This window comes from Cervus canadensis, chromosome 4, assembly GCF_019320065.1.
Source record: "Cervus canadensis isolate Bull #8, Minnesota chromosome 4, ASM1932006v1, whole genome shotgun sequence".
Lineage (NCBI taxonomy): Eukaryota > Metazoa > Chordata > Mammalia > Artiodactyla > Cervidae > Cervus > Cervus canadensis.
Window position 1 is genome coordinate 26,134,879 of NC_057389.1, and position 27,600 is coordinate 26,162,478.

General features: G+C 35.3%; 1 protein-coding gene across 2 annotated transcripts in view; it reads left to right on the forward strand.

Annotated features, from left to right (window-relative positions):
• EDIL3 (EGF like repeats and discoidin domains 3) overlaps window positions 1-27,600 on the forward strand; it is a 541,530-nt gene that overhangs the window by 472,654 nt on the left and 41,276 nt on the right. For both annotated transcript variants that reach the window (XM_043464715.1, XM_043464716.1), the window contains one exon: window positions 18,625-18,780. In XM_043464715.1, coding sequence (XP_043320650.1) covers window positions 18,625-18,780 — 156 coding nt within the window. The remainder of the gene's footprint in view (window positions 1-18,624; window positions 18,781-27,600) is intronic.

Consider the following 27,600-nt stretch of genomic DNA (forward strand, 5'->3'; position numbering starts at 1 on the left):
CATAGGGAGTCAGAAATTTTCTAATAAAGAGAAACTTGAAAATCCTCTAAACTATATGTCTCATTTTACAAGTGTATTCAAGGAGGTTAATTAACTTATGTAAGGTTACCAAGCTAGTATACAGCAGATTTAAAATTCAAATCCATATCATCAAACTTTAATTCTATATTATAAACCATCTGATGAGATAACTTTGTTATATAAGCTATGTCTTGGTTACTTGGAATTTTACCAGTTCATAAAAATATAAAAATGTTTCAAGTATTAGTGAGTACTTGATGACTGATCTGTTATACAAATTATTGTTTGTTTGTTTGTTTGTTTTTTAATCATTGGAGTAGTTCACTGGCTTCCTCAGATGGTAAAGAATCTGCTTTAATGCAGGAGACCTGGGTTCGATCCCTAGTTCAGGAAGATCCCCTGGAGAAGGGAATGGCTACCCACTGCAGTATTCTTGCCTGGAAAATCTCATGGACAGAGAAACCTGGTGGGCTACAGTCCATAGGATCACAGAGAGTTGGAGATGACTGAGGAACTAACACTTATTTTTTAGATCAAAAGAAGTAATGAGCACTTTACATGCATATTTTTAAACCAGGGCACTTATGAGCCTTTCAATTTTTTTCAATAAGCATGAATAATGTTTCTAGATTTTATTTTCATGTTCTGCATTTCAGCCCTATACTTTTTAACATGAAGTTTTATGTTTCACTGTGAACCTTAATTGACCCTGAAAGTTTTTAAATGCATCAATTCTAACATCATGGTAACTGAAAACAAGTCAGATCTTAGTACATATATAATATATATTGTGCCTATAATATACATTATATATAATAAGTATATAAGATATATATACATTATGCATGTATTATGTATAAAATAATTATGCAAGACCATACAAACAACTGTTAAGAGCAGATTTTAAAGTGCATGAATTAATAATGTACTGAATTTTAAAGTAAAGAATTAAACTTTTTTTTTTAACCTAGCACTAGACAAGTGAAATACAAAAAACAATCAAGACAGTTCAAGCAAACATAAAACCAGGGTCAGTTTATTTATTTCGAAAAGGTAAAGTATTTTTTCTTTTAACCCAAACTTGATTTCAGGAACAAGAATAAGCAAGACATTTTAGAGCAGAGAGTATATGGCCTTTATTTATTGCTTTGGTATAAAAAAATTATCCATTTCCCAAAGATTTCTGGGCACAGCACCAACCTACAGACATTACAATTAAATTCAATTAAATCCTATCACTGAAAGCCCATACTTCATATTTACAACAAAGAGTAAAGAAAAAAAAAGAGAGAATAATTCTTAAGGAATATTTTGTCCAATCAAAAAATACCTTCCATTCTTCCTAGTGGATATGCCATGCTGAGACTTGCTAAATTTTAGAAAAAATTATGCCAGAACAGAAAACTAGTGCAATGCCTTATATTGATTATGAGAGATTTTTATTTATATTTATTTCTGATTATTTTTCTCCAGAGTAATCAGCATAAGAGGGAATATAACATAACCTTAGCATGAAAAAGAATCTGCAGACAGCAAGCAGAAAGAGCCTTCCCAGTCTCCTGCATTCTTCCTTTTACTTAGTCTGGAATGGAAGAAGATGGAGCAAGGAAATGTTTAAGGAGTAAATCAATGAAATTTTAAAATTGTAGAAACCATAGCCTTTCCATGTGCATTTGTGTGTGTGTGTGTGTACATCTTTGCTTAGTACTGTGATGTGTGGCCCATGTGGGTTCATCATCATATGCACTCTGTCATGGGCAGAACCAGTCTGGTTGTGAATGAGCTGCCACTGATGCCAGGGAACAGGTGGAAGCACAGGTGACATCTGATAGAGCACTTTTCAGGACCCTTGGCTCCTCATTAATCTGGATGGAGTTCATCAGTGTAGTGACCTCTCTGGCATTTTACTTCTGTGTACTTCAAGCCCCCACAATTGAGGTCAGTTTATGCATAATCTCAGTAGTATCCCTGAGAGTCCCACTCTTTGGAGTTTATCTTATTCCAAGAGAATGGACATATAAAACCTTGTCAGATGAACTCTGGGTCATATGCAGCTATTCCTCTCTCATGCCGCGTGCAGCATTCGACAAGAATTCTACTTGGCCTTTCAGTTGATTCCCTGCATGATGATATTCTAGCCCTCACCAAAGTTATCCTAGCCAGTAGTCCCTGAGAAGAGAATCCAGCCACTGAGGGGACACAGTCTTATGCCTCTGTCTTTGCTCCATGATGTACAGTGTTTGGAACTTTGCCTGTTGTTTTCTACCAGACCTCTGCAAAGCCCCTGGCAGTCCCCATATGATACCCCTTCTTTCACTCTACTTGTACGGTACTGCTTACATAGTACTTATTGCTGGACTTCTCTAAGATCTGCAACTTTCTGCCACAGGTCTCTTTTCTTTTGTTACCTTGGGTCCCCAAAATTCCATCAGCCAAACTTAAACATGCTGGTTCCCAAGACACTTGGGACCAACTGGCCTGACTTCACCTCTTTTCCTTGTCCCTATGTTTATCATCCCTCTGATCCAGCCTCTTTAGTCAACGTGGAGTTCACATTTGCAGAGTCTAACTTCCCAGCCCTTGCAAGAGAATCCAACCCATACTGCTTCACTTAGCCTTCTGATTCTGAAACTTACTTGGCAAAATGACTCTGGACTTGATATTCTACTAGTTTCTCCTACTTGTCCCTACATCTTTATCTACCCACTTCTGAGCTAGATGTGTTAACTCACTTTTATTCCTGAGGGCTGTCATTGGCTGCCATTTTGGGGCTCATTACCTTGATGTAAGCTCTGATTAAATTGAATGAACCATGCAAAAAAGCGAGAGAGACCGTGTTCTTTAACCTATCAGGTTGTCTCTGGGTTTTCCTTTCTCACCACCACTCTTTGATTCTAGGGGCCTTTCCTTCTCACTCTGCATTACTGACAAAGCATTAAAGTCATTCTCATTAATTTTTTTTCCTGCCAAAGTTTGGCAGTGCTGCTGAGTTCACAGTGCCAAAGAATATAAACATGAAATTCTTAATACTATGTCTTAAAACTTCTCTTTCAGGAGTCTTTTTCTTCCCTCAACATTTCTTTACATATTTACACATCATTTTCCCTTGCTGCTAATCTCTGAAGAAAAATTGACCCTGCTGTATTTTAAAAATGAACCCAATCTATGTTCCTGACCCAATTTCTTTCCATTTTATCTGTTTACCATCTAATAAGCATGCTCTCAGATACCTAACATATGCAGACCATGCAATAAACTTGGAAGATGCAAGGATGACTGAACCATGATTGGAGGACCTAAGGAGTGCAAAATCTAGTAGACAATAAACATCCATAAACAGATTATTGTGAACACGGTATGATACCTACTATGATGGAGGGATCAGCTAAACAACATAGACTGGGTTGAAAAAAGACTTAGAGCCCCTTTTATTTAAGTTTTACATGAATGTCAAATGTCAGTGTATTAATTTTGATGTGTTGATGTACTAATTTTGTGTCTCATTCAGTACTGAGAAAATAAAAACAAAATTTGTTGAGCATCTAGTTTTGTACTAGGCATCACACAGTATAAGAAAAGTTGGGTTGGGAGAGGCGTGGCAGTACATGTTAGGAAGGCAATAAATATTTTTTAATTACTTTCATTAAATTTTGTTACTGTTATACAAGGTTTTAAAAAATCTTTAAGGTCCATATGTTAAATTTTGTTTTCCATAAAACTTATAATAAAATAATAAAATTTATGAAAGACAATTATATTGACTTTCCTTACCTGTCATTATGAAAGACATAAATATTTAATATAATTTATGAAATATTTCAGATTTCATTGTTATTTCATATTTACCTGATTTTTCTATAGCTATCATATGCCAAAGGCAGCAAAAATCTAGAAACATGAAAACTCATTATACAAAATAAATTCAACTAACAGAAGAAAATCTTTCTTTAAAACAAATGGCTCAATGTTAGCGGTATGATTGCAGTAATGAAAAGAAGTTATGTGAAATGCCTAAAAATAAAATAAAGAGCTTTGATTTTTAAACACAAGTATACTAGCTTTTATTAGGCCTAGACTTATGTTGGGCAAACAGGATTTCTTTGAAAACATTACAATTTGCTTAAATATGATATTTCTCATTTGAAGGTTGAATGTGTTTTGAAGGTATATTGCAAAATGGAACACATCGTGTCATTATTACCAAAAATGAGATAGCTTAGAAGAGTCTCTGCTAGCCTTCATCTCCATTCCTCTTAAGATGTACGAACAAGGATGACTTAAGTCCTTCCTAAGGGACTACTGTGTTTTTTAAATTTTTAAATATTTCAGTCACGTACAGAGAATAATACAATGCCTAAATCTAACAAAAGCTAGCATCATACCATATTTACTTCATATATAGAGATATTATATGTGTATATACATATACATATTTATAGCAAAAGGTACATTATCAAAATGTATTTTCTCAAAGAAAACTGAAAACCTGTATGGCACAGAAAAGAGAGAGGGAAAGCAAAGAATCCTTCAATAGACTTACCATTATTATAGAAGTCAAGTCAGAGTTTACAGTTTTCAAAAACATATATCCTCTATGTTGCATGAACTATTATAAAGTAAAAGAAAAAGGCTTCCCAAATTCTCTTATAAAATCATTATTTCCTGATATTAAAACTGGGAAAAAGTACAAGAAAGGAAATTATTTAGAATCTCACTTGTAAAATGCAAGAATGTAAAAAGCAATAGAACATTACTAAATTGAATCCATCAAGGTTTAAATATGTTTACTAATAAAAAAGAATTTATCAAAGGAATGCATAAAATGATCTTCCTAAAAAAAAAAAATCTACTAATGTTACTCACCAAGATAGGAAATTGAAAGTGGAAAATGTATATATCTTGCTGGTAGGAATATAAACTGATTAAATTATTTTGGAAATTGCTAAGTAAATTTATAAAATTGCACATTCATGCATTCTACAACCGAAAAATCTATTTGTAGTTTGCTATTGTTGTCATTCGGCAACTTAGTCTCTCTGACTCTTCATGATCCCGTGGACTGCAGCATGCCAGGCTCTCCAGTCCTTCACTGTCTCCTGGAGTTTGCTCAATTTCATGAATTGGTGATGCTATCTAACCATCTTATCCTCTGCCATCCCCTACTCCTTTTGCCTTCAGACTTTCCATGCATCAAGGCCTTTCCAATGAGTTGGCTCTTTACATCCAGTGGCCAAACTATTGGAGCTTTAGCTTCAGCATCAGTCCTTCCAATGAATATTCAGAGTTGATTTCCTTTAGGATTGACTGGTTTAATCTTGCCGTCAAAGGGACTCTGAAGAGTCTTCTCCACCAACCCAATTCAAAGGCATCAATTCTTTAGCACTCAGGCTTTTTTATGGTCCATCTCTCACATCTGTACATAACTACTGGAAAAACCATAGCTTTGACTATACAGACTATTGTCAGCAAAGTGACATCTCTGCTTTTTAATACTCTAAGTTTGCCATAACTTTTCTACCAAGGAGCAAGCGTCTTTTAATTTCATGGCTGCTGTCACCATGTGCAGGGATTTTGCAGCCCAAGAAAGTAGTGTCACTGCTTCCACTTTTCCCCTTATTTTCCATGAAGTGATGGAACCATATGCCATGATCTTAGTTATTTGGATGTTGAATTTTAAGCCAGCTTTTTCACTCTCCTCTTTCACCATCATCCAGAGGCTCTTTAGTTCCCTTTCACTTTCTGCTATTAGAATGGTATCATCTGCATATCTGAGGTTGTTGATATTTCTCCTGGCAATCTTGATTTCAGCTTGTGATTCATCCAGCCCAGCATTTCACGTGATGTACTATGCATATAAGTTAAATAAGTATCATCACTAAAAAAATTCTGAGTACTATATACACCAGGAAACAGGTACAAGAAGGTTAATACCATTGATTTTTTCTATTTTTTAATAATTTTTAATGGTTACTCTATTTCCAGTTATTACAAAATATAGACTATATTCCCTGTGTTGTAAAATGCATCCTGTAGCCTATATTACACCCAAGAGCTGTACCTCGCGCTCCTCCATCCCTGTATTTCCCCTCCCCTCCTCTCTTCACTGGTAACCACTGGTAGTTTGTTCTCTATATCTATGAGTCTCATAGCACTGATTTTAAAAAACAAAACTGGAAATAGTTAAATACTCATATCAGTTGACTAGGTAGATGTATTGACTTATATGTGCATGTGGAATAATACAGAGTCATTAAAGTAAATATGCCTTATAAACAAACATATAGATAAATCTTAGCAATATAATATTGAATGAAAAAGACAAGTCCCAAGATATCACTGTATGTCTCTTCTTTATGAATTTTTAAAACACTTAGAACTAAATATTATTTAGAGGTCCATTCATATCTAGTAAAACTGTGCTTGAAAAAGTAAGGAAATAATGGAGAATGGGTGATTAGTAACCATGTTCCAGAGAAGCAGGAAAACAGTGGAAAATGCACATATAGGTATTGTCAGTGTCTGGTTCTTAGGTTGATTGGGTTCATGACTGCTCATTAAAGGAGAAATATGTATAATCATCTTAATATGAATAGGCAATAATTTGGTACAATTCAGCACCTAGTCATGACTTTTAAATTCTGAAACAATTTCACAGGAGGAAAAGTCCTTAATATAATCAAATATATCTTTAAAAAAGCAATATCAAAAAGCATTCTCACTGCAGAAGAATTAGCTACATTGTTTCAATGTCTATGTTTTTTATTATTGGATTACTTTTTGTGGCTGGGGGGTGGGAGCTGGGTCAGGGCTCACTGCTAGGCATGTGGGATTTTAGTTCCCCTGAGTGGAAGCACGTATTCTTAACCACTGGACTGCCAGGGAAATCCCTTTTGTTGGATTTTTAATTATAATTCCCATCTTGAAAATACAAGATGTTGTTTTGATCTGCAAGTTAAAAAATATGTTATATCAGAATGATTCTTCATAATTTAACTTCCAATCTCTCCAACAGCAGAGACATATCTTGCTTTTAAAGCATAATCTCTACCTGATCTTTTATGCCACTTGATGTTACTTGTTAAAGAAAATGTTACTCTGCTAAAGAGTTGGAGGCAATGCATTACAAGGTCATGCTTTTTCAGAACAGATGGTATTAAAAAGCATACCCAGTATTTTCTCCATAGCATTTTTGCTGTAAGTATCTTTGCTATAAGCATTTTTTGCCACATTTTCGCTGCATAACTAATTTTTCATCAGGCAGTTTGACCATGAAATAACTGGTTATAGTTTTGTTTTGACAATTTGCTTTCAACTGGTTGAAATGCATTAGTATTTCTTCTGGATAGTGACATTGTTGATGGCTTTGTTAAACAGGCATATGAGGACATGCCCCAAGAGTTGGTTATTTTGAAATACTTTGCGTAGGAGCAGGAAGTGGCCAGAGTCAAGGGCCTGGAAGGAGCAGAGTTAACATTTCCCACAGAACTTTGGAATATCAATAGACATATAACAGGATGTCAGGAACCAGCAACAATGCCAAATCTTTCATAATAGGATACAAAGCTCAGCTACAAATAATGCATCCTAGTATGCAAACAGATACTGTCTTAATGAAGGAAGAAATTTTAGCAAAAAAGAAACAAGTGTGATGCCCAACAAAGTAATCAGCAAGCAAAAAATATATATATATTTCAATGAATGAAAAACTTTGAGGACAAGAATAGGTACAACCTGCAAAAAAAGGAATATGTTATATGCATAGTATTGCTATGGGAGAAGGCAATGGCGATCCTCTCCAGTACTCTCACCTGGAAAATCACATGGACGGAGGAGCCTGGTAGGCTGCAGTCCATGGGGTCCCTAAGAGTCAGACACGACTGAGCGACTTCACTTTCACTTTTCATTTTCACGCATTGGAGAAGGAAATGGTAACCCACTCCAGTATTCTTGCCTGGAGAATCCCAGGGACGGGGGAGCCTGGTGGGCTGCCGGCTATGGGGTCGCAGAGTCGGACACTACTGAAGCGACTTAGCAGCAGCAGCAGCAGTATTGCTATGAATCTAATGACTTACCTGGTGGTTCAGACGGTAAAGCAGCTGCCTACAATGCGGGAGACCCAGGTTCAATCCCTGGGTCAGGAAGAACTCCTGGAGAAGGAAATGGCAACCCACCCCACTATTCTTGCCTGGAAAATGGGGTCGCAAAGAGTCAGATTAACACTTTTAACACTTTCAAAATGTGTGTAGCTATGCATCTAGACACATTTTAAAAGTGTTGAAAGTGTTAGTCACTCAACCATGTCTGACTCTTTGCAAGCCCATGGACTGTAACCCACCAGGCACCTCTGTCCATGGGATTCTGCAGGCAAGAATACTGGAGTGGGTTGCCACTTCCTACTCCAGGGGATCTTCCCGACCCAGGGGTTGAACCCGTGTCTCCTGCATCTCCCGCCTTGGCAGGCAGGTTCTCTACCACTAGTGCCACCTGGAAATGGGCTGGGAAGCCCCATTTTAAGTGTATTCAAATATTCTCTATTTCATAATAAAGTCATTTCAGTTTTGTTATTAATTTTTCATGCTTAGTGTTTATGTGCTTTTTAATGTCCCAGTTTTATTTTAGGTTTTTTTTTTTATGGCAAAATTGCCTTATAACCAATTAGTTATGTGCGAAAATATCTGTGGCAAAGATGTCTACATCAAAGATTCTTATGGCAAAAGTACCTAGAACCATTTAAAGTGTAGTAAATTTTATTTGTGAGCTCTGTCCCAAGTGTCCCCTAAAGGGAGATTTGGAAAAGTCATTTGTGTTGGGCCTGTAGTGATACTGTTTCCCATAAAGATGGGTCAAAGCTTATATTCTGATTCATAAACAGGTATTTCAGCATTTCTTGAAATATACCAGATTTCTCTGTTATGGGAAAAACATGTCAAAATAACCTGTTTAAGTATGACAGGCCACAAGATAAGAGACTCATCTTGTGAGCTGTCTATGAGGATGAATAGTTTTTTTAAGTTTTTGTTTTTATACTTCCCTGCTGTTTCCACTGTGAATAACTTTCTAAAATTGTATTTTTAGTGTTATTCTAATAATTTCTACATGATACCTCTTTTCTTTAAATTGGTGCTTGAATTTCATTAAAATATCTTTATATTTCAGGATCCTTAAGCACTTATATCCAATAAGAAGGAGTTATACCTCAACTTTCTGTTTATTTCACTTTTTTCATATTATGTTTAAAATGTCAGAAATTTTGTGCCTGAAGTCTCAGATGGGATATTAATTAGTATTATTACAGGATGTTCAACCACAGGGACTATCTCATGAAAGTCTTCACTTAAATCTGTAAGTGGGCTTCCAGAGAAGTGAGGTATAATCTGGAGAGTTTAAAAAATCTTGAATACATATAGAAAAAAATTAAGTATGCTTAATATAGAAAGTTTGTTCCAGGGGATTCACTAATTCCATACCTAATTTAAGATTGTGGTTTATGAGCCATTTTATAATAACAGAAAATATAGTGCATGAATAGTCTTAAAGAATGTGATTTTACACATATGAGATTGTTTGGAGCTGACTGCACAAAGAAATGAACACTTGTTCTAGACAGGCATGTATCCAGGAGTCCCTTAAATAATGTGTCAACTTTAGAAAGAAGGAAGTATGAGTATCTTATTGTTCACATGCAGTCAAGAAGAACATAGTTTGTGAAATTTATGTACCCTATTCTTGAGCCATATCATTATAACTTGTTAGGCATATACCTAACAAGTTTGGGACTTCATTAGAGATATTTCAGGTCATATTGCACTGTGGGGCTTAATTAAAATATGTTCATCAGCTAGTATTCAGATTTTATCAGCATTCAGCACCCAGTTTTATATTTTTCCACTTAATAAGCTCAAAAGACCTTGGATACTATGTTAAAGAGAATAAATAATAAATTAGTATTGAAACATAAAGAAAATCTTAATGAGATTGGATATATGAGCTGCTCCTGCTTCCACCTGGAAACAAAATAAATCAAAAATAATGTCAATAACAGCAGAAGAATACAGATAAGACACTTTACCATAAATGTATTAATATAAAGAGATAAAGCATGTTGATTTCATGCAAATTCAGAGAGGGACTCTATAACCATGGCTTCTAATGAGGCCCTCCAAGAAGACAACTATAATTTGTGGTGACTGGAGTTCTGATGAGTTAGATAGCCCTGCCTGCTATTTCCACCAGAGTTGAGCTTGTCCTTCTTATACAAATAAAATGTTGACAATGTTACTGACTATACATTTTAATGGGAGTAATTTGTCTCCTTGTTACCCATGTGATATGTACAGTGTGTACAAAAGATTTTTTTGCTATTGTTAATGTTGCGCTTTAGAGCAGTCTGCTTTCTGTGTCAATGGCTCTTAACCTTGTAATCTGCAGGCAGTTCTCCTCCTGCTGAGCCATCACCCACCCATTCCCCTCCAATCACTTCAGGGCAACATGCTGACCCAGGTTGTTTTTCAGCTGTTGATGTTGATGCTACATTTTCCCAAAGCTATTTCCAGCATTTACCTCATCCTGATTCCTAAGAGGCCATGCCCCTTTCTACTTTCTTTTGTAAGGACAAGGAGAGAAAATTACATCTAGGTTTTCTTTGCATTGTTGCTGTTTTAGCCTAAAAATCAATCACGATAAAACGTGCACGTACTCAGTTAAGACCAAAAAGTCTAGAGTCAAGGCTTGCATGATCTCATGAAACAAAATGATGTACAGGACTCTATGGATGATTTACAAATTGTGGGAATGGCAAAATCTTTTATCAACATAACATGAACAGTTCATCAGCAAGCATGGTACATAAAAATATGCTGTGTTTTCTGTCAACCTTCCTGCTTTTCGTGGGCCTCTAAATATTGCAGATATGAAATGTGATTTGCCATTGCAACATACTGTATGCGGTGGATGTTTTTATGTTCAGAGTTCTCATGATTTTCATTTATTTGTTACAGAACAAGGATATTTCTTTAAATATACATGTTGACACACATATTTGTGTATATACGTTTTGAGCTTGTAATGTCAGTATCTAAGATATGTAATGGTTATACAAAACACAAATGCCTTTGATAAGATTATATTCATAGTAAAGTAGTTGTCAAAGATATATATTCAACAGCTCTTTCAAGTCAACAACCAACCAAATTCTGACTACTGAAGTGCATGCCAGTTCATTAAATCTTTACCTTTATAAAAAGATGCAGGTTTCTACATAGGCTGTCCTTTCATTGTGCTTTCAAAAAGCACTAGATAAAAAACTATTTCAATTCTTACTTAAAAGTTAAGTTATTGTTTTCTAAATTACATGCATATCATTTGCTGGTCATTTTCTTTGTTTTCTACTTCATTTGGGCTTTGACACTGCTATAATTAAAGTATTTAAAGAACACTTATTGGCTAGCATCATGCTATTTGATCAAAGATTGTTTAAGTCTCCATTAACCTATTAAGAATTACTCTATCAGTTACAGAGTAATTCAGTTAGTCACCACCCTTAGTGGTTCATGGAATAAATCAAAGTTCCCATCCTAACCTAAATCAGGCTTGAGAGGTAAATAAAGAAGGTATGTTAATTCTATGTTTCAGTGTGATCTTATTTTTTAGGAACTCAGCATAAAGTCACTTAAATTACCCAATGAGAAAAATATGATTATTTTCACTAAAAATTTTCAAAGTTTCACATTTCTATTCAGAAATGTTTTAATCTTTCTGACATAGGTTTTGGAGAAATTGGGAAATAGCTTACCTATTAACTTGATGTCAGTTTTAGTTAGTTGTAGCTATAATTGTTTGAGAATAAATTTTCAAAACAATTCAAAACAAAATTTATATAGAATATTACAAAATTATCATCAAAAATACAGAAAATTAAGTTATTTTTATTTATATATCATTAAGTAAGTTAACATAAGGGTATTAGATTCAGCCCTTGTAATGTTATTGTGTTACCTCCAAATATTTATAATGTTGGTTGTTTCATCTTTTTTATTGAAATATAATTGATTTACAATGTTTCAAGTGTACAGCAAGATGATTCAAATGTACATCTTCTTTTTTCAGATTCTTTTCCATTATAGGTTATTACAAGAGATTGAATATAGTTCTCTATGCTATACAGTAGGTCCTTGTTGGTTATCTATTTATATATACTATAATAGTATGTATATGTTAATCCCAAATGTATCCCCCTCCCCCACCATTTTCCCTTTGGGAACATTAGTTTGTTTTCTATGAGTCCATTTCTGTTTTATAAATAAGTCATTTGTATCATTTTTTAGATCCCACATATAAGTGATATCATATGACATATGACTTACGTAGAGTAATAATCTCTAGGTCCATCCATGTTGCTGCAAATGGCATTATTTAATTCTTTTTTATGGCTAAGTAATATGTCATTATATAATAATATGTACCACATCTTTATCCATTCTTCTATTGATGGACAACATTTAGGTTGCTTCCTTATATTGGCTATTGTAAATAGTGCTGCTATGAGCATCAAGTTGTTTCTATCTTTTCAAATTAGTTTTCTCCAAATATATTCTCAAGAATGGGATTGATGGATCATATGGTAGCTGTATTTTTAGTTTTTTGAGGAACCTCCATATTGTTCTCTATAGCAGTTGTAACAATTTATATTCCTACCAACAACGTAGGATGGTTCCTTTTTCTCCACACTCTTCCCAGCAATTATTATTTGAAGACTTTTTGATGATGGCCATGAGGGAGACCTGGGTTCGATGCCTGGGTTGGGAAGATCCCCTGGAGGAGGGCATGATAACCCACTCCAGTATTCTTGCCTGGAGAATCCCATGGTTAGAGAAGCCTGGTGGGCTACAGTCCATGGGGTCGCAAAGAGTTGGACAGGACTGAGCGACTAAGCACAGCACATTTTAAACCAGAGTGAAGTGATACTTCATTGTAGTTTTGACTTGGCATTTCTCTAATAATTAGTGATGTTATGCATCTTTCATGTGTTTTTTGGCCATATGCATGTCTTCTTTGGAGAAATGTCTATTTAGATCTTCTGCCCGTTGTTTGATTTAGTGGGTTATTTTATATTGAGCTGCATAAGCTGTTTATATATTTTGGAGATTGATTCCTCAATGGTTACCTCATTTGCAAATATTTTTTCCAGTTCTGTGGGTTGTCTTTTTGTTTATGGTTTCTTTTGCTGACAAATGCTTTAAAGTTTAATTAGGTCACATTTGTTTATTTTTGTTTTTATTTTCATTAGTCTAGGAAATGGATCAAAGATTTTGTTGTGATTTATATCAGTGTTCTGCCTAGCATCCAGGCTTACATTTAGGTTTTCAATCCATTTTGAGTTGATTTTGTGTGTGTCATTAGGGAGTGTTCTAATTCCATTCTCTTACATGTAGAAGTCCAGTTTTCCCAATTCCATTTATTGAAGAGGCCATCTCTTCTCCATTGTATATTCTTGCCTCTTTTGTTTTAGATTGATTGACTCTAGGGGTGCAAGTTAATTTGTGGACCTTCTGCTCTGTTCCATTGATCTATATTGCTGTTTTTGTTTTAGTACTATAACTGTTTTGGTGAATGTCGCTTTATAGTCTGAAGTCAGGGAGCCTGACTCCTCCAGCTCCGTTTTTCTTTCCTAGGATTGGTTTGACTATATGCAGTCTTTTGTTTTTCCATACACAATTTTTTGTTCTAGTTCTGTGAAAAATGCCATTGGTAATTTGATAGGAATTGCATTGAATATATAGATTGCCTTGGGTAGTATAGTCATTTTGACAGTATTGATTCTTCCAGCCAAGAACATGGTATATCATTCCATCTGTTTGTGACATTGATTTTTTTTTTTTTTATCAGTGGCTTATAGTTTTCATAGTATAGATTTTTTGCCTCCTTTAGGTACATCTATTCCTAAGTAGTCTATTCTTTTTGATGCAATGATAAATGGAATTTTTTCCTTAATTTCTTTTTCTGATTTTTGATTGTTATTGTATAGAAATGCAGCAGATTTCTATGTATTAGGCTTGTATCCTGCAACTTTACTGAATTCATTGATGAGCTCTAATAGTTTTTTGATAGCATCTTTAGGATTTTCTCTGTATAGTAACATGCCATCTGCAAACAGTGAGACCATTTCCTTATTATAACATAATCTTAGTATTTAAAATGAGATGTACAATATTTCATAAATTATCTTATTCTTAATTAACCATTTTACCCATAAATATGAATTGTAGTTACTTAATATTTTCTTTAGTTTAAGAAAAATGAAATGACTATCTTTGTGTACATCCTGAGAAGGTGACCAAAATGTGCTATGATAAAAAGTTGCTGGGAACCTAGTTTCCCTGTTTCCATATTTATGTTTCTAACAGGTACTCAGAGAGTGAAATTAGATTCTTCCCCCAGATTTATTTATTGTTTTACTGTTAACCAAGTTTTATATACCATTATTATGTCCTATATATTGTTTTGCACACAAATTAACTCATCTAATCCTCATAATATCTGTAAAATACTAATAACAGAACTGTTCTCATTTTTTCACATGAAGGCATTGAACTGTATAGAGGTAAAATAGCTTGCCAAAGACATATAACTAGGAAGGGTAGTGGCTGTTTGTGAACCAAGGCCATTCCATTCTGCTAGAATAAACTGGCTCTCACAATCACATTCCTGAAGATTGAAGTGGATTTTTAACTATTTGCACCCCCAGTAAAAATTGTTACTTCAGCTATGGACAATATTTTCTTGACCAGTAATGTTGTGTAGATGAACAAGAGAAAAGCAGCTAACATCTCCTGCTGTGATGCTTTGCCACATCCTTAGCTGTGGGTTGGTTTTGTCCATTGAACATACTTAGGAAGCAGTTCCAGCTCAATCCAGCAAAACTTTATTAAGAGACCATTACATGTTAGGCACTTTTAATACAGATCTGGACATGAGGTGCAGTGCCAGCCTACCCATGTGCCAGCTTAGTGCCCTAAATAACCTGTTGTATCTCAGCCAAGCCTTGGGAGGTGAGGATCTAAAATAGCAGAAGCATGTTTGGAGTACAACTTTAGCTCAAAAACTCTGTGAGAGGGCAGAGTGGTCCTGGGCCAGGGATAGGCATAGGTCCAAAGTAGAGGGCTTCTCTGGAATCACCCTGCATGCTGAACACAAGAGTGATATATCGTTGCAGTGTCTCCAAGTGAAATCTGTACATCCCTGTTGCAGCAACCTCATGTGAAATGTGGGATGCTGGTTATTTTTATACTGAAAGGTTTGCTTAGGCCTGGTATTCTAAGTTTATAATGTAACAAATTTTAGGACAAAATCCAGCTTGAAACAGATTGCTGACTATTTAAATCGAGGAGTTGACTTAACTGGAACAAAAAAGAAAAACATTTCTTGATCAGAAAAAAAAAAAAAAGCTGAGAAGGGGAGCAGTTAGACTGGGAGAAAAACAGATCTGTTAGAAAGAGCCAAGACACACAACTTAAGGAGAAAACATCTCCACCCAGCAGGAAACCGTGACTTTAAGAAATACCACTGCAAAAGATGCTACAAGATTCCTCACTGCATCATCTTAGCTCAGGACTTACAGACATTGGGCACTGAAGAATCCACTGGAGGCGTTTGTATTCTTGTGACAGTTTGAGTTCTTGTGTGTTTACAGCCTTGATGACAACACAGTGACTCAGAGTACTGTAAGATCTTTCTTTTTTTTTTTTCCATTTATTGTCATCAACATTAAGAGCACTTTGAAGACCAGCCACTATGCCTAGATGTTTCTGCGCAATTAGATTTGGATTTAGGATTGCAATAGCAATCCATTCAGACAGCTAAAGAACAGAGGAGAAATGAAAGTTTAAAGACAGGGCTCTCCTAATATTGTAAAGCCTGAATTGTTTTTTGTTTGAAGCTTAGAGTGCCTTTATGCTTGATGAGTGTGGCAAGAAAGCTTTGAGACTCTTCAAAAATTCCTGTAAAAGAAAATGCAATGAAATCATTGCGTGAGAATCCATGCGTGTGGTAGAACTTCAACTCAGAAAGACAGATTTGAATCTGGGGTCCTCCTTTTACTGACTGCTGATCTTTGGGTCACATGTCATGTTGTGTTAACTCCATAGGCATCTGTTCTCTATAAAGTGGAGATGATACCCTACCATACAAGAGTGTTAAGAGGAGTCACTGAAGACATACCACAAAGCATTTAGCATAGCATGAGGCAGCAACAGTTTTCCTTTCCAGGATATCATAATTTTGCCATCCTTTTTTTGCTGCAGGACACACAAGATGTTTTAGGTGATATAATATGTTATTTAGAAAACAGCAACAATATTTTATTTTTTAATAAACTTTCTAGAATATTTTAAGGCAGCATGAAGGTGGTTTTCTGTCTTAATACATTGTGCAATTTGAGCCTGATGTCATTAATGAATGTTCCAAAAAGTGGACAAAAAGCCCATGTGAATTTTTAGAAATATATTCCTATACCAGGAAACACTGGGAACTTTTTCATAACCTTCTTGGTAAGCATCTATGTCACTAAACATGGTCTATTCAGTACGTTCTCCTTAGTCCCCTCTTCTTAGCCATGGCCTCTGTCTGACCCATGACTGTCTATTTATGGCTCTGTACATCTCTCAGAATGGAGAAACTGAAATAGAAACAGGAGGTCATAGTGGTTGAAAGCCACTGAGGTCACATGTGGAATAATGACAGTTGAAGAAGATAAGATCAAGGATGTACCAGGGCACTTAGTCATAGGAAGCAGGAAGAAGTAGTAGGCTATTGTAGGAAGACAGGAAGCTATAGATCAAAGAACATTAAGACAACAAATGGTAAAGGTCTCTTAAGGATTTTCCACATAGAAAACAAAGTTTCCTATAATTTTTCTGTTAATTAACATCATAAGATATAAGAAAAGAGGCATGAAATAGGGAACAAAAGGGGGAAAACTATTCAACATTGTGTATTCTTCTTTGATGAAAATCACTCCTATCTTTTGCATTTCAGTGTTGTATTTGAAGAATTTAATGTTTACTAAGTTGCAATGAGTCTTATGCCCTTTAATAAATATTTTGCAACAGTGAGCACATTATGAGTCCAGATCCCACATGCCATCAATGCATATTTTAATTCTCTCTCATTTTTGAATAATACTTGACTTCCTCAACAGTTTCAGGATTATAATTTTCTAAAAGATGATTTCAGTGGACAGTGATTACTATTTGTTGTTGTCATTTAGTTACTAAGTTGTATCCAACCCTTTACAACCCCGTGAGTTATAGCACTCTGGGCTCTTCTGTCCTATCCTATCTCCTGGAGTTTGCACAGATTCACATCTATTGAGTCAGTGATGCCATCCAACCATCTCATACTCTGCCACCCTCTTCTCCTGTCTTCAATCTTCCCCAGCATCACAGCTCTTCCCATCAGGTGGCCAAAGTATTGGAGCTTCAGCATTAGCAACAGTCCTTCCAATGCATATTCAGGGTTGATTTCCTTTAGGATGTACTGGTTTGATCCCCTCACAGTCCAAGGGACTCTCAAGAGTCTTCTCTAGCATCATGTTTCAAAAACATCAATTCTTCAGCACTCAGACTTCTTTTTGGACTAACTCTTATATTCGTACATGACTACTGGAAAAACCATTAGCTTTGACTATATGGGCGTTTGTCTATGATTTCTCTGCTTTTTAATATGCTGTCTAGGTTTGTCATAGCTTTCCTTCCAAGGAGCAAATGTCTTTTAATTTCATGTCTGCAGTCACCATCTGTCATAGTTTTGGAGTCCAAGAAAGTAAAATCTGTCACTGCTTCTACTTTTTCCCCTTCTATTTGCCATGAAGTGATAGGACCGGATGCCATGATCTTAAGTTTTTTGAATATTGACTTTTAAGCCAGCTTTTTCACTCTCCTCTTTTCACCCTCACCAAGAGACTCTTTAGTTCCTCTTCGCTTTCTACCATTAGAGTGACATCATCTGCATTATGAGGGTGCTGATATTTCTCCTGGCAATCTTGATTCCAGCTTGTGATTCATCCAGCCTGGCATCTCACATGATTGCTATTATTCAGTTATTTATTACTGAACTGATTAAAATCCATGAAAATGGAGTTGATTTTTTTTTTAAGTTTAATCATGAAACATCAAATATTTTGTGATGTGATCACAACTACAGTTTTATTTTTACTATTATTGAAGTGGCCAGTAAAGTTAGAAAATTGAATTATAAACACAAACTCTGGGAGAAAATGATCAGTCTCAAGAAGGTCAGCCTTGCCAGTTCTGTACTATCTCAGTTACACAAAAACCACACGGTAGATGAATCAATTTAATATAAAATTAAATGGTAGAATGAAATGACTGCTCAGAGTAGTTGTTCAAATTTTAAACTAGTTTTACCCACTGGCATAATCAAAATTACAAGCCAACAATAGACTCAGTCATCTATTTCAAAATACAAATAATCTAGTGGACTTTTGGCTTTAGTGTTTATGTTTCTTAATCTCCTGAGTTCAAAAGAATTACAAAATTAAGATAGACTCTGTTGTGGCATTTACATGATGTCTTTTCTTTCTCGCAGGTGGACCTTCTAGTCCCCACCAAAGTGACTGGCATCATCACACAAGGAGCTAAAGACTTTGGTCACGTGCAGTTTGTAGGCTCCTACAAGCTAGCTTACAGCAATGATGGCGAACACTGGACAGTGTACCAGGATGAAAAACAGAGGAAAGATAAGGTAAGTCATTCTGCTGATTTATGACATGCAGAAGTGGAGGAGCAAAATTGTTTAACATTTTTAATATCCTTGCTAATTTTGATAATTAGGGATTGTAGAGTTATAATTAGAAGTGAACAGATTTGATTACTAATTCATTGTTTCTCGTTTGGTTTCTTTGATTGTGTTTTAATTCATAGATTTAAGTTTTTGAGCTCTAAAATGATTTACTATTAAAATAATCAGCATATATTTGTGCACCTAAACTTCTACACCATAAAATCTCTAATTATTTTTCAAAAAGTTCTTACTGTGTTGAACATCTTTTCATAGCGTTTGATGGTCTGAATGTCTTTGGGACCTTGGAGAATGAAAGTGCTCAAGGAAAATATCAATAATTAATTGGATCAGATGTTAAAATATGGCCTTACATTAATGAAATTGAATTTGTTGCTTAGAGTTTTTGTGCAAAGAAATATAGCTTTCTGAAGACATCAGTAGAAATGAAATATCTTATTTCAGTGATGTGGGGGGAAATATAATACACTTTCATTCATGTTCAGCATTTCTGGGTTAATGATGATTTTTTCTATTTTCTGTAACACCTTTATTTCCTTACTTTTATTTGTTATTAACCAATAGAAAGGTTGGGAATATCTTTCTTTCTTCAAATATCCAAGGTAGGAAATTTAACTTTCCCAGAAATACTAAGACCTGAGTGACTATTTCAATGGGTCTACAAAGTCTGAATTCAGTTAACAGGAAATCCATTTTAGGGGAGATGCAGTTTTAATTTTAGATTACAAAAAACCACAATTACTCACCTTTTAATATCTCAGAACATGCCCATTTAGCATCTCAGGATGGATACATTCACTTAACATCACAGAACACACACATATTTTGAGCTTTAACATCTCAGAAATTGGTGTATCTTAATATCACAATTTAATTGGAAGCTTTCTATTTTCTAGAAGAATATACAATGATGGCATGTTTTATAATCAGAGGCATCTTCAATTGAATGAATATTGAATATTTTGTAAAATTCTTCAAATTTTTTATGTATAGACAAATATCTGCTATAATTTATAGCAAATAGCTCTTTCAATTCCTGTTTTCACCTTTTACAGTAGGCATTTTTATGTGTAAAGAGTGAAAATATATTCTGTAAGGTGAAATTTTTCATAAATTATAGTTCTTAAAATTATTTTTAAGGTAAGTATTCTCGTCTATAATCCATGCAAAATTCACTGAAAAGCATTGATCTGTAATATTAAAATCCACATGTAGTCTGATTTAGGGAAGAGGTGTAAACCATTGTACTCATGAAGTATTTCATTATCTCCATTTATGTTAAGCATATGATTTAATTATTATTTGTGAATAATTTTTTAATTTCATTAATTGATATATTGGACATATGTATATTAATTCATTGTATTTCATTATCTGAGTCTGCAATGTACATAAAATTTTGGTGTCAAGTTGGCCAAGTAATTTGATAGTGTTGTTCAGGTTTCCTATATCCTTACTGATTTTCTATTTACTTATACTGTTAGTAACAGAGACAGTAATGTGAAAATCTCCAACCCTAATTGTTGATTTCTCTATTTCTCCTGGCAGTTATATTGGTATTTACTTCATGTATTTTGAAAGTCTGTTAAAAAAATGTATGAACAGTTAGGGTTGTAATGTGTTTTTAATCAAATAACTTTTATCATTAGAATAGGACCTTCTTAATTCCCTGTGGTATCTCTGCTTTGAAACCTACTTTGCTTCTGTCCATAGAGGTACTCTAGCTTCCTTTTTATTAGTACTGCATTGGTAGATGTTTTTCTTCATCCTTTTGCTATTAACTATTTCTGCTTTATATTTAAAATGCATTTTTTCTATCCAGCATAAGGTTGTTTCCTTTTTTCCAATTCAACTATCTCTGCTTTTAACTGGAGCATTGTGTTTGATATGAGTATTGAAGTGATTGGGTTTAAATCTCATCTTATTATTTATTTCCTATGTGTCTCATCTTTTCTTTCATTTTTTTTCCTATTTTCAGCCTTCTTTTGAATTAATTGAATTTTTTTAGTGATTCCATTGTGTTTCATTTATTATTTGCCATAACTTTTTTTTTATTTTAGTGACTGCTTTAGTTTGTAATGTACATATAAATATGACAGTTGGCTAAACTCAGACAATATAACTGGTAGTTTTAAAATTAGATTTAGCTGTTTTGTTTTTAATATTATAGATTGGTACATTGAAGAAAAGCCTTAATAAGTTCACTATTTATTACCAAAGGAAACAACTAGCACCAATAAACCAATAAATATAAGAATGCTGCAGCTACTATCATAATAAAAAAAATACCCTATGTATAAGAAGGAAGTATAGGGCATAAACATCTCCATTCCTACAAAGAAGGGAATTTTATAAAATAAATGAGAAAATGGATTGCATGTGTTCTTTTAGCACTTGGAAATAAAGGCATCTTACACACATACACACCAATCAAAGTATATGTTTTTATATTTATATATATAATTATATATATCCAAGTAGTTGTGTTTTGTGTTGGTATTACTATTAATACTAGGAAATTAAGTATAGTTTCATATATTTATAGAAGTGTTTTTTTTTCTTCTTTTAAGAGGTCCTACACAACTCAGCAATTAACTTTTCTGAAGTTGAATAAACCGTCTTCTCTTGATTCTTAGTATTATTTGTATCTTGTTTTCTGTGGTTACTTGCCATAAGAGGAAAATGTCTTCAATAAATTTATTTCTTACAAGTATAAATTCAACCACAAGCTTTCATTCAAATAAATACAATAAATGAATGTTTCACGGCAAAACATGTGCCTGTGAAATGTTTTATATATGTACATTTCAAGGGAAATATTCATAAAGTTATCTATCTCATTTTCTGTTTTTACCCACCACTTCCTCTAATCATTTTGGGGGCTATGGATATGAAAGTCTAATGTAGATCTACAAACAGGATTAATGTCAGGAAAGCAGTGACAAGGAAAAATTATGTATATAATATAGAAAGAAAGAAAGTGAAGTCACTCAGTCGTGTCTGACTCTTTGCGACCCCATGGACTGCAGCCTACCAGGCTCCTCCATCCATGGGATTTTCCAGGCAAGAGTACTGGAGTGGGCTTCCCTGGTGGCCCAGCTGGTAAAGAATCCACCTGCAATGCGGGTAGACCTGGGTTCAATCCCTGGGTTGGGGAGATACCCTGGAGAAGGGAAAGGCTACCCACTCCAGTATTCTGGCCTGGAGAATTCCATGGACACTCCATGGGGTCACAAAGAGTTGGACATGACTGAGCAACTTTCAGTTCAGTCTATTTGATGTATATGTATAGGAGTATCTAAATATATGCATGAATGTGTATGTGTATATGTGTGTGTGTGTGTGTACATATACAACAAAAGTTACTTGTAGAAACAGAGATGCCTTGTTCTCGTCATTAAAATGTCACTTTCTCATTTACCTTCTCTTGAGTTTTCTTAAGAATTTACTTTAGTATTCTATTTTTGAACAAAATTCTACATTAAATCTTTTGCTATTGAGCATGTGATAATACTTCTCTCAGTACAATCCCTACATTCTTATCAATATTTTTTCTTTCTAGTCTACAATATTTTCTAACATTTAATTTTGTATTTCTTTCCAACATGGATTCAGATTCTACTTACATTTAAAAGTCAAATGTTCCTTTGCTCTCATGAAAGTGACATTTGTTTTTATACTCTTGGAGCTGTTTTACTACAAATTTTAGCAGGAAAATTGTGAAATTTGACAGACACTTTCTGTATTTAATTTTTAAGGTTAGAAGCCAAAATAAAATAATAATAAATTTCAGGAAGAGTACTTCTATGGAAAAAGTAGAAATGAAAATTGGTTTTCTCAACCAATGTATTAGTCATAATATCATGGTTTTTAAGTAAACCTGAATTTACACCATGGGAGCTTTCTTCTTTGGGAGAAGAAAAAAATGCTGGTAATAGTCTATTTTGTCTCTCCCCTGAAATTACCCTGTTTTTTAAAAAAAAATAAGTAAAAAAACTACAACTTTATTCTGGGTTTTCTGTAAAAGAAAATCGCAAACCCTGCTTTTTGTTGGTTCTTAAAAAGATGAATTCCACATAGTCATCAAGAACTATTCTGCAACTTGGCGAACTCTCTAATTCAGTAGTTACCAAAATTTTCTGATTATAACACTCATGGGGGAGCTAGTTAAGAAACACAGTTTTCTGGGCTCTGCCTCATACTCTGCAGGGAGGAACTGGGAATTTAAATGTTTACAGAAGCCTAAGCTAATTTAAATAATAAGCAAAGATGACTCTAATCAATACCAAAACTCAAATTAAGCTTTCAGAACTAAATGCAGTTTTGTATTTTTCTAATGAGAATGGAACTTATTCCTTAGGGCTGTGGCCTCTAATTTGTCAGTAGAAAGCAATATGAATTGGTGCTTCCAAAAGCAGGTTTAGATTTTGATATGTTTACCAGTTCTCTTATGAACACCAGAAAGTAACAGGTACTAGTTTTAAACAAATTTTAAATTTAAATAGATTTAAGTAGTTAGGAATACAGATTTTGTGGGAAAGCAGCTAGAAGAATGTGAAATATGTGTTCTGCAGTTATTGTCTCCTCCATGCCATATGTAAGGTGGCGGGGGTGGGGGGGTGGATGTCTGAATATGACATAGTGACTCAAAGAACTCTCAGGCCAATAAGGAACTCAGGAAAGATGGAAAAACTTTGATTCATTCAGCTTATTTTAAAGAATCAAAATATCCTCTACCCAGTGTATTATTTGATAAAACAACTCTAGGAAAGAAGTAGCACAGGTGTCCATTTCAAAAAGTTTGTGACTCTCCAATAGGAAAAAAAAAAAATTCCTGGTCCTTCCCTCCTGCCTTTCTTGTCTCAACTCAGTGTGAAAAAGAGAAGCAGCTGCATTACAGTCCTTATTAATAATGCCTGCAAATCTGTATCAGAGAGTATATTCAAATCCAAGAGTAATTACAAATGCCACAGGGCATGCCATCTTTCCTGCTGATGCTAGCACTCCCAGGTAGCTGAAATTAAATTTGAATACTTAAAGCCTTGAAAGTCCAGCTCATCAGTGAAGCAGACTGAAGAAGACATCATTCCAGCAGTCAATACCCATGCTGTTCTTTTGAAATTTGATTTGGACCAGAAATTTAGAACCTGAAGAATGCCCAAGTGCAACCAAAAGTGGAGTCCAGCTGCTTGCCACTCAAAAAAACAATAAAGAGGCAAAGCTGATGGAAAGGAAAGTTTGCTTTATTTTGGATGCTGGTCCAAAGGCCAACTCCTACCCTGACAATCAGAGAACGAGAGCTTTTATAGACTGAGGGAGGAGGCTACAAGTAGAAACAGTAGTCAGCTCTTGACAGTTGACTTGAGATGGGTCACTGGTGGCCTGACCAGAATCATCTTGATTATTTTAGGTACAGTTAATCTTCAGTTCTGTGTTTGGTTTCTTCCCATTTCCTTGAGGCCAATTCTTGGAATTGTGGCAGCTTATGTCATGGCTAGTGGGAGTTTCAGCATCTAAAAGACAGCTCATAGGATATAGCTCAATATTATCTATAGCCCTTGAGAAGGAACTAAAGGGCTATGCTTAATAACAACGTTATTAGTATTTGGTCTCTTTTGACTGTTTTCCTTTGTTTCTGCATTGTCTCACTTCTGATTAAATATAGTCTTGGGCTGAAGTTTTTCCACAGAAAAAAGCAGGCAGAGGACATGCAGAGTAAGGACAAGAAGGTCCTGCTTCATTTCACTAGGAAGTAAATAAAAGGAATCCTCAGGGGCAGTCAATGAGGAGGATGCTAGCAGGAGAAAACAAAAGTGATGAATTAGTCTTTGAAGGAGGACCAGTTACATGTTTCAGAATAGCAAGATCAAGGGCAATCTCTCCATCTTGCATGGACACCCGTAGTCTCATTCATTCAGAGTCCTCTTGCTGTATTCAAATAAGACAGGAAGGGAAAGAAAAGCTGATTTTCTGGAAGTAATTTCCAAGAATTAGTTGACTTTACACAGAACACTTGAATTTAAAAATAGCAAGTGACTTGTGCCCCTATTTGCTAGAGATTCGTGATATAGGCACAGTAGTGTACTTACTCAGGGATCTGGTGAGTGACTTAATTGGAAGTTAAAGAGACAAAGATATAGTTTCAGCGTTGTCTGAATTTAAGGACAGTGTTATTTAAATAAACACCATCTGGTATCAGCTGTTATTTACAATTTTATCTGCTTTCTTCCCTTGTTGTAATTCAATATTATGGGACCCAACTAGTATACAGTTGGTATAAAGAATACAAAATTGCCTATGTTCACATAAATGGGGGTATTATTGGATTTTGAAACTTAGGACACCACCTGAGAATATTTATATTCTGGCAGAATGTAAAGTTCAATGATGAGCTCACACTTTTAAATTTTAAATTGTATTAAATATCTCTGCCTAGGAGTAGATAGAGGGAGGTAATAGTTAATGTCACAATTCCACTTTTAATGCAATAAAAACTGCATGGAATTAAGGGATTAAAAGATAAAAAAGCTCAGTTATTTCAATATATACACTAACTGTAAAATTCAAGGAAGCCTTGTAATTCTTTGTTGTTGTTGTTCATTCACAAAGTCGTGTCTGACTCTTTGTGATCCCATGAACTGCAGCACACCAGACTTACTTGTCCTTCACCATCTCCCAGAGTTTGCTCAAACTTTGTCCATTGAGTTGGTGATGCCATCCAACCACCTCATCCTCTGTTGCCCCCTGCTACACCTTCCCTCAATCTTATTCGAATTTTGGCTTTAGCATCAGTCCTTCCAGTGAATATTCATGGTTTCTCTGCTTTTTAATATGCTGTCTAGATTTGTCATACCTTTCCTTCCAAAGAGCAAGCATCTTTTAATTTCGTGGCTGCAGTCACTATCCACAGTAATTTTGGAGCCCAAGAAAATAAAACCGATACTGTTTCCACTCTTTCTCCTTCTGTTAGCCATGAAGTGATGTAATTTGATGCCATGATCTTATATTTTGAATGTTGAGTTTTAAGCCTACTTTTTCACTCTCCTCTTTCACCCTTATCGAGTCTCTATTTCCTCTTCACTTTCTCCCATTAGAGTGGTATCATCTATATATCTGAGATTGTTGATATTTTTCCCTGCAGTCTAGATTCCAGTTTGTGATTCATCCACCTTGGCATTTTGCATGATGTACTCTGTATGTAAGTTAAATAGACAAAGTGACAATATACAGCCTTGATGTATTCCTTTCCCAGTTTTGAAGCAGTCTATTGTTCCATGTCTGGTTTTAACTGTTGCTTCTTGACCTGCATACAGGTTTCTCAGGAGACAGGTGGTGTGGTATTCCCATCTCTTTAAGAATTTTCCACAGTTTGCTGTGATCCACGGAATAAAGTGTTTAGCATAGTCAATGAAGCAGAAATAAATGTTTCTCCAGGATTCCCTTGCTTTCTGTGTGATCCAGCAAACATTGGCAATTTGATCTCTGGTTCCTCTGCCTTTTCTAAATCAGCTTGCACACCTGCAAGTTCTTGGTTCATGAACTGCTGAAGCCAAGCTTGAAGGATTTTGAGTACTACTTTGCTAGCGTGTGAAACATGCCCAATTGTATAGTAGTTTGAACATTCTTTGACATTGCTCTTCTTTGGTATTGGAATGAAAATTGACTTTTTCCAGTCCTGTGGCCACTGCTGAGCTTTCCAAATTTGCTGGCATATTGAGTGCAGCACTTTCACAGCATCATCTTTTAGGATTTGAAATAGTTTAGCTGGAATTCCATCACTTCCACGAGCTTTGTTCTTAGTAATGCTTCCTAAGCCCCACTTGACTTCCTACTACATGATGTCTGGCTCTAGGTGAGTGTCCACACCGTCATGTTTATCTGGGTCACTAAGACCTTTTTTTGTGTAGTTCTGTGTATCCTTGCCACCTCCTCTTAATTCCTTATGTGTGTGTGCTGTGTGCTCAGTTGTGTCCAACTCTTTGTGACCCCATGGACTGTATCCTGCCAGGCTCCTCTGTCCATAGGATTTTCCAGGCAAGAATACGGGAGTGGGTTGCCATTTCCTAATCCAGAGGATCTTCCTGACCCAGGGATCAAACCTGAGTCTCTTGTGCTTCTTGCATTGAGAGACAGATTCTTACCATTAGCACCACCTGGGAAACCCAACTCTTTATATGGCTTTTAAAATCGTGCCAAAAATATGGGATCCCTGTAAATTTTGCTTAGGTCACTGACCAAGAAGACCACATCTCAGGAAGTATTCCAGCAAAGAACTGACTCATCAAAGGGAATGTTGTTTGCAGATCTAGATCTGCCTGTAGGACTGGGAAAGGGCAGCCGTAGTGAACAAATTTAAATTCAGAAAGAAGCATATTTTCACCAGTAAGCACTGTGGAAGCAGTTGTTATGGTACACAAAGAACATAATGGGGGCTCACTTAAAATCAGTTGTGATGTGGGGAATTGGGGTCAGAAACAAGACCAAAGACTGGATGCAAGTCCAGAGGCAAAAGGGCTGGATCATCTGTAAAAAGACCTGCATTTCCATTTCCATGTTTAACATGAGCTCTAGATGGTCTGCCTACTCAAAGATGTTTGTTCCTGAATCTAGGGTGAAGAAGAGTTTAAGAGCAGAAAAAAAAGAAAGGAACAAGAAATGGGGCTTACAGGATGGAAGTGAACAGGGAGAGAGTTAGTTAGTATCTTACAGAACTACAAGTGTACAGTCAAGAAGTAAAAGACAAGCTGGAGAGACAGACTAGCC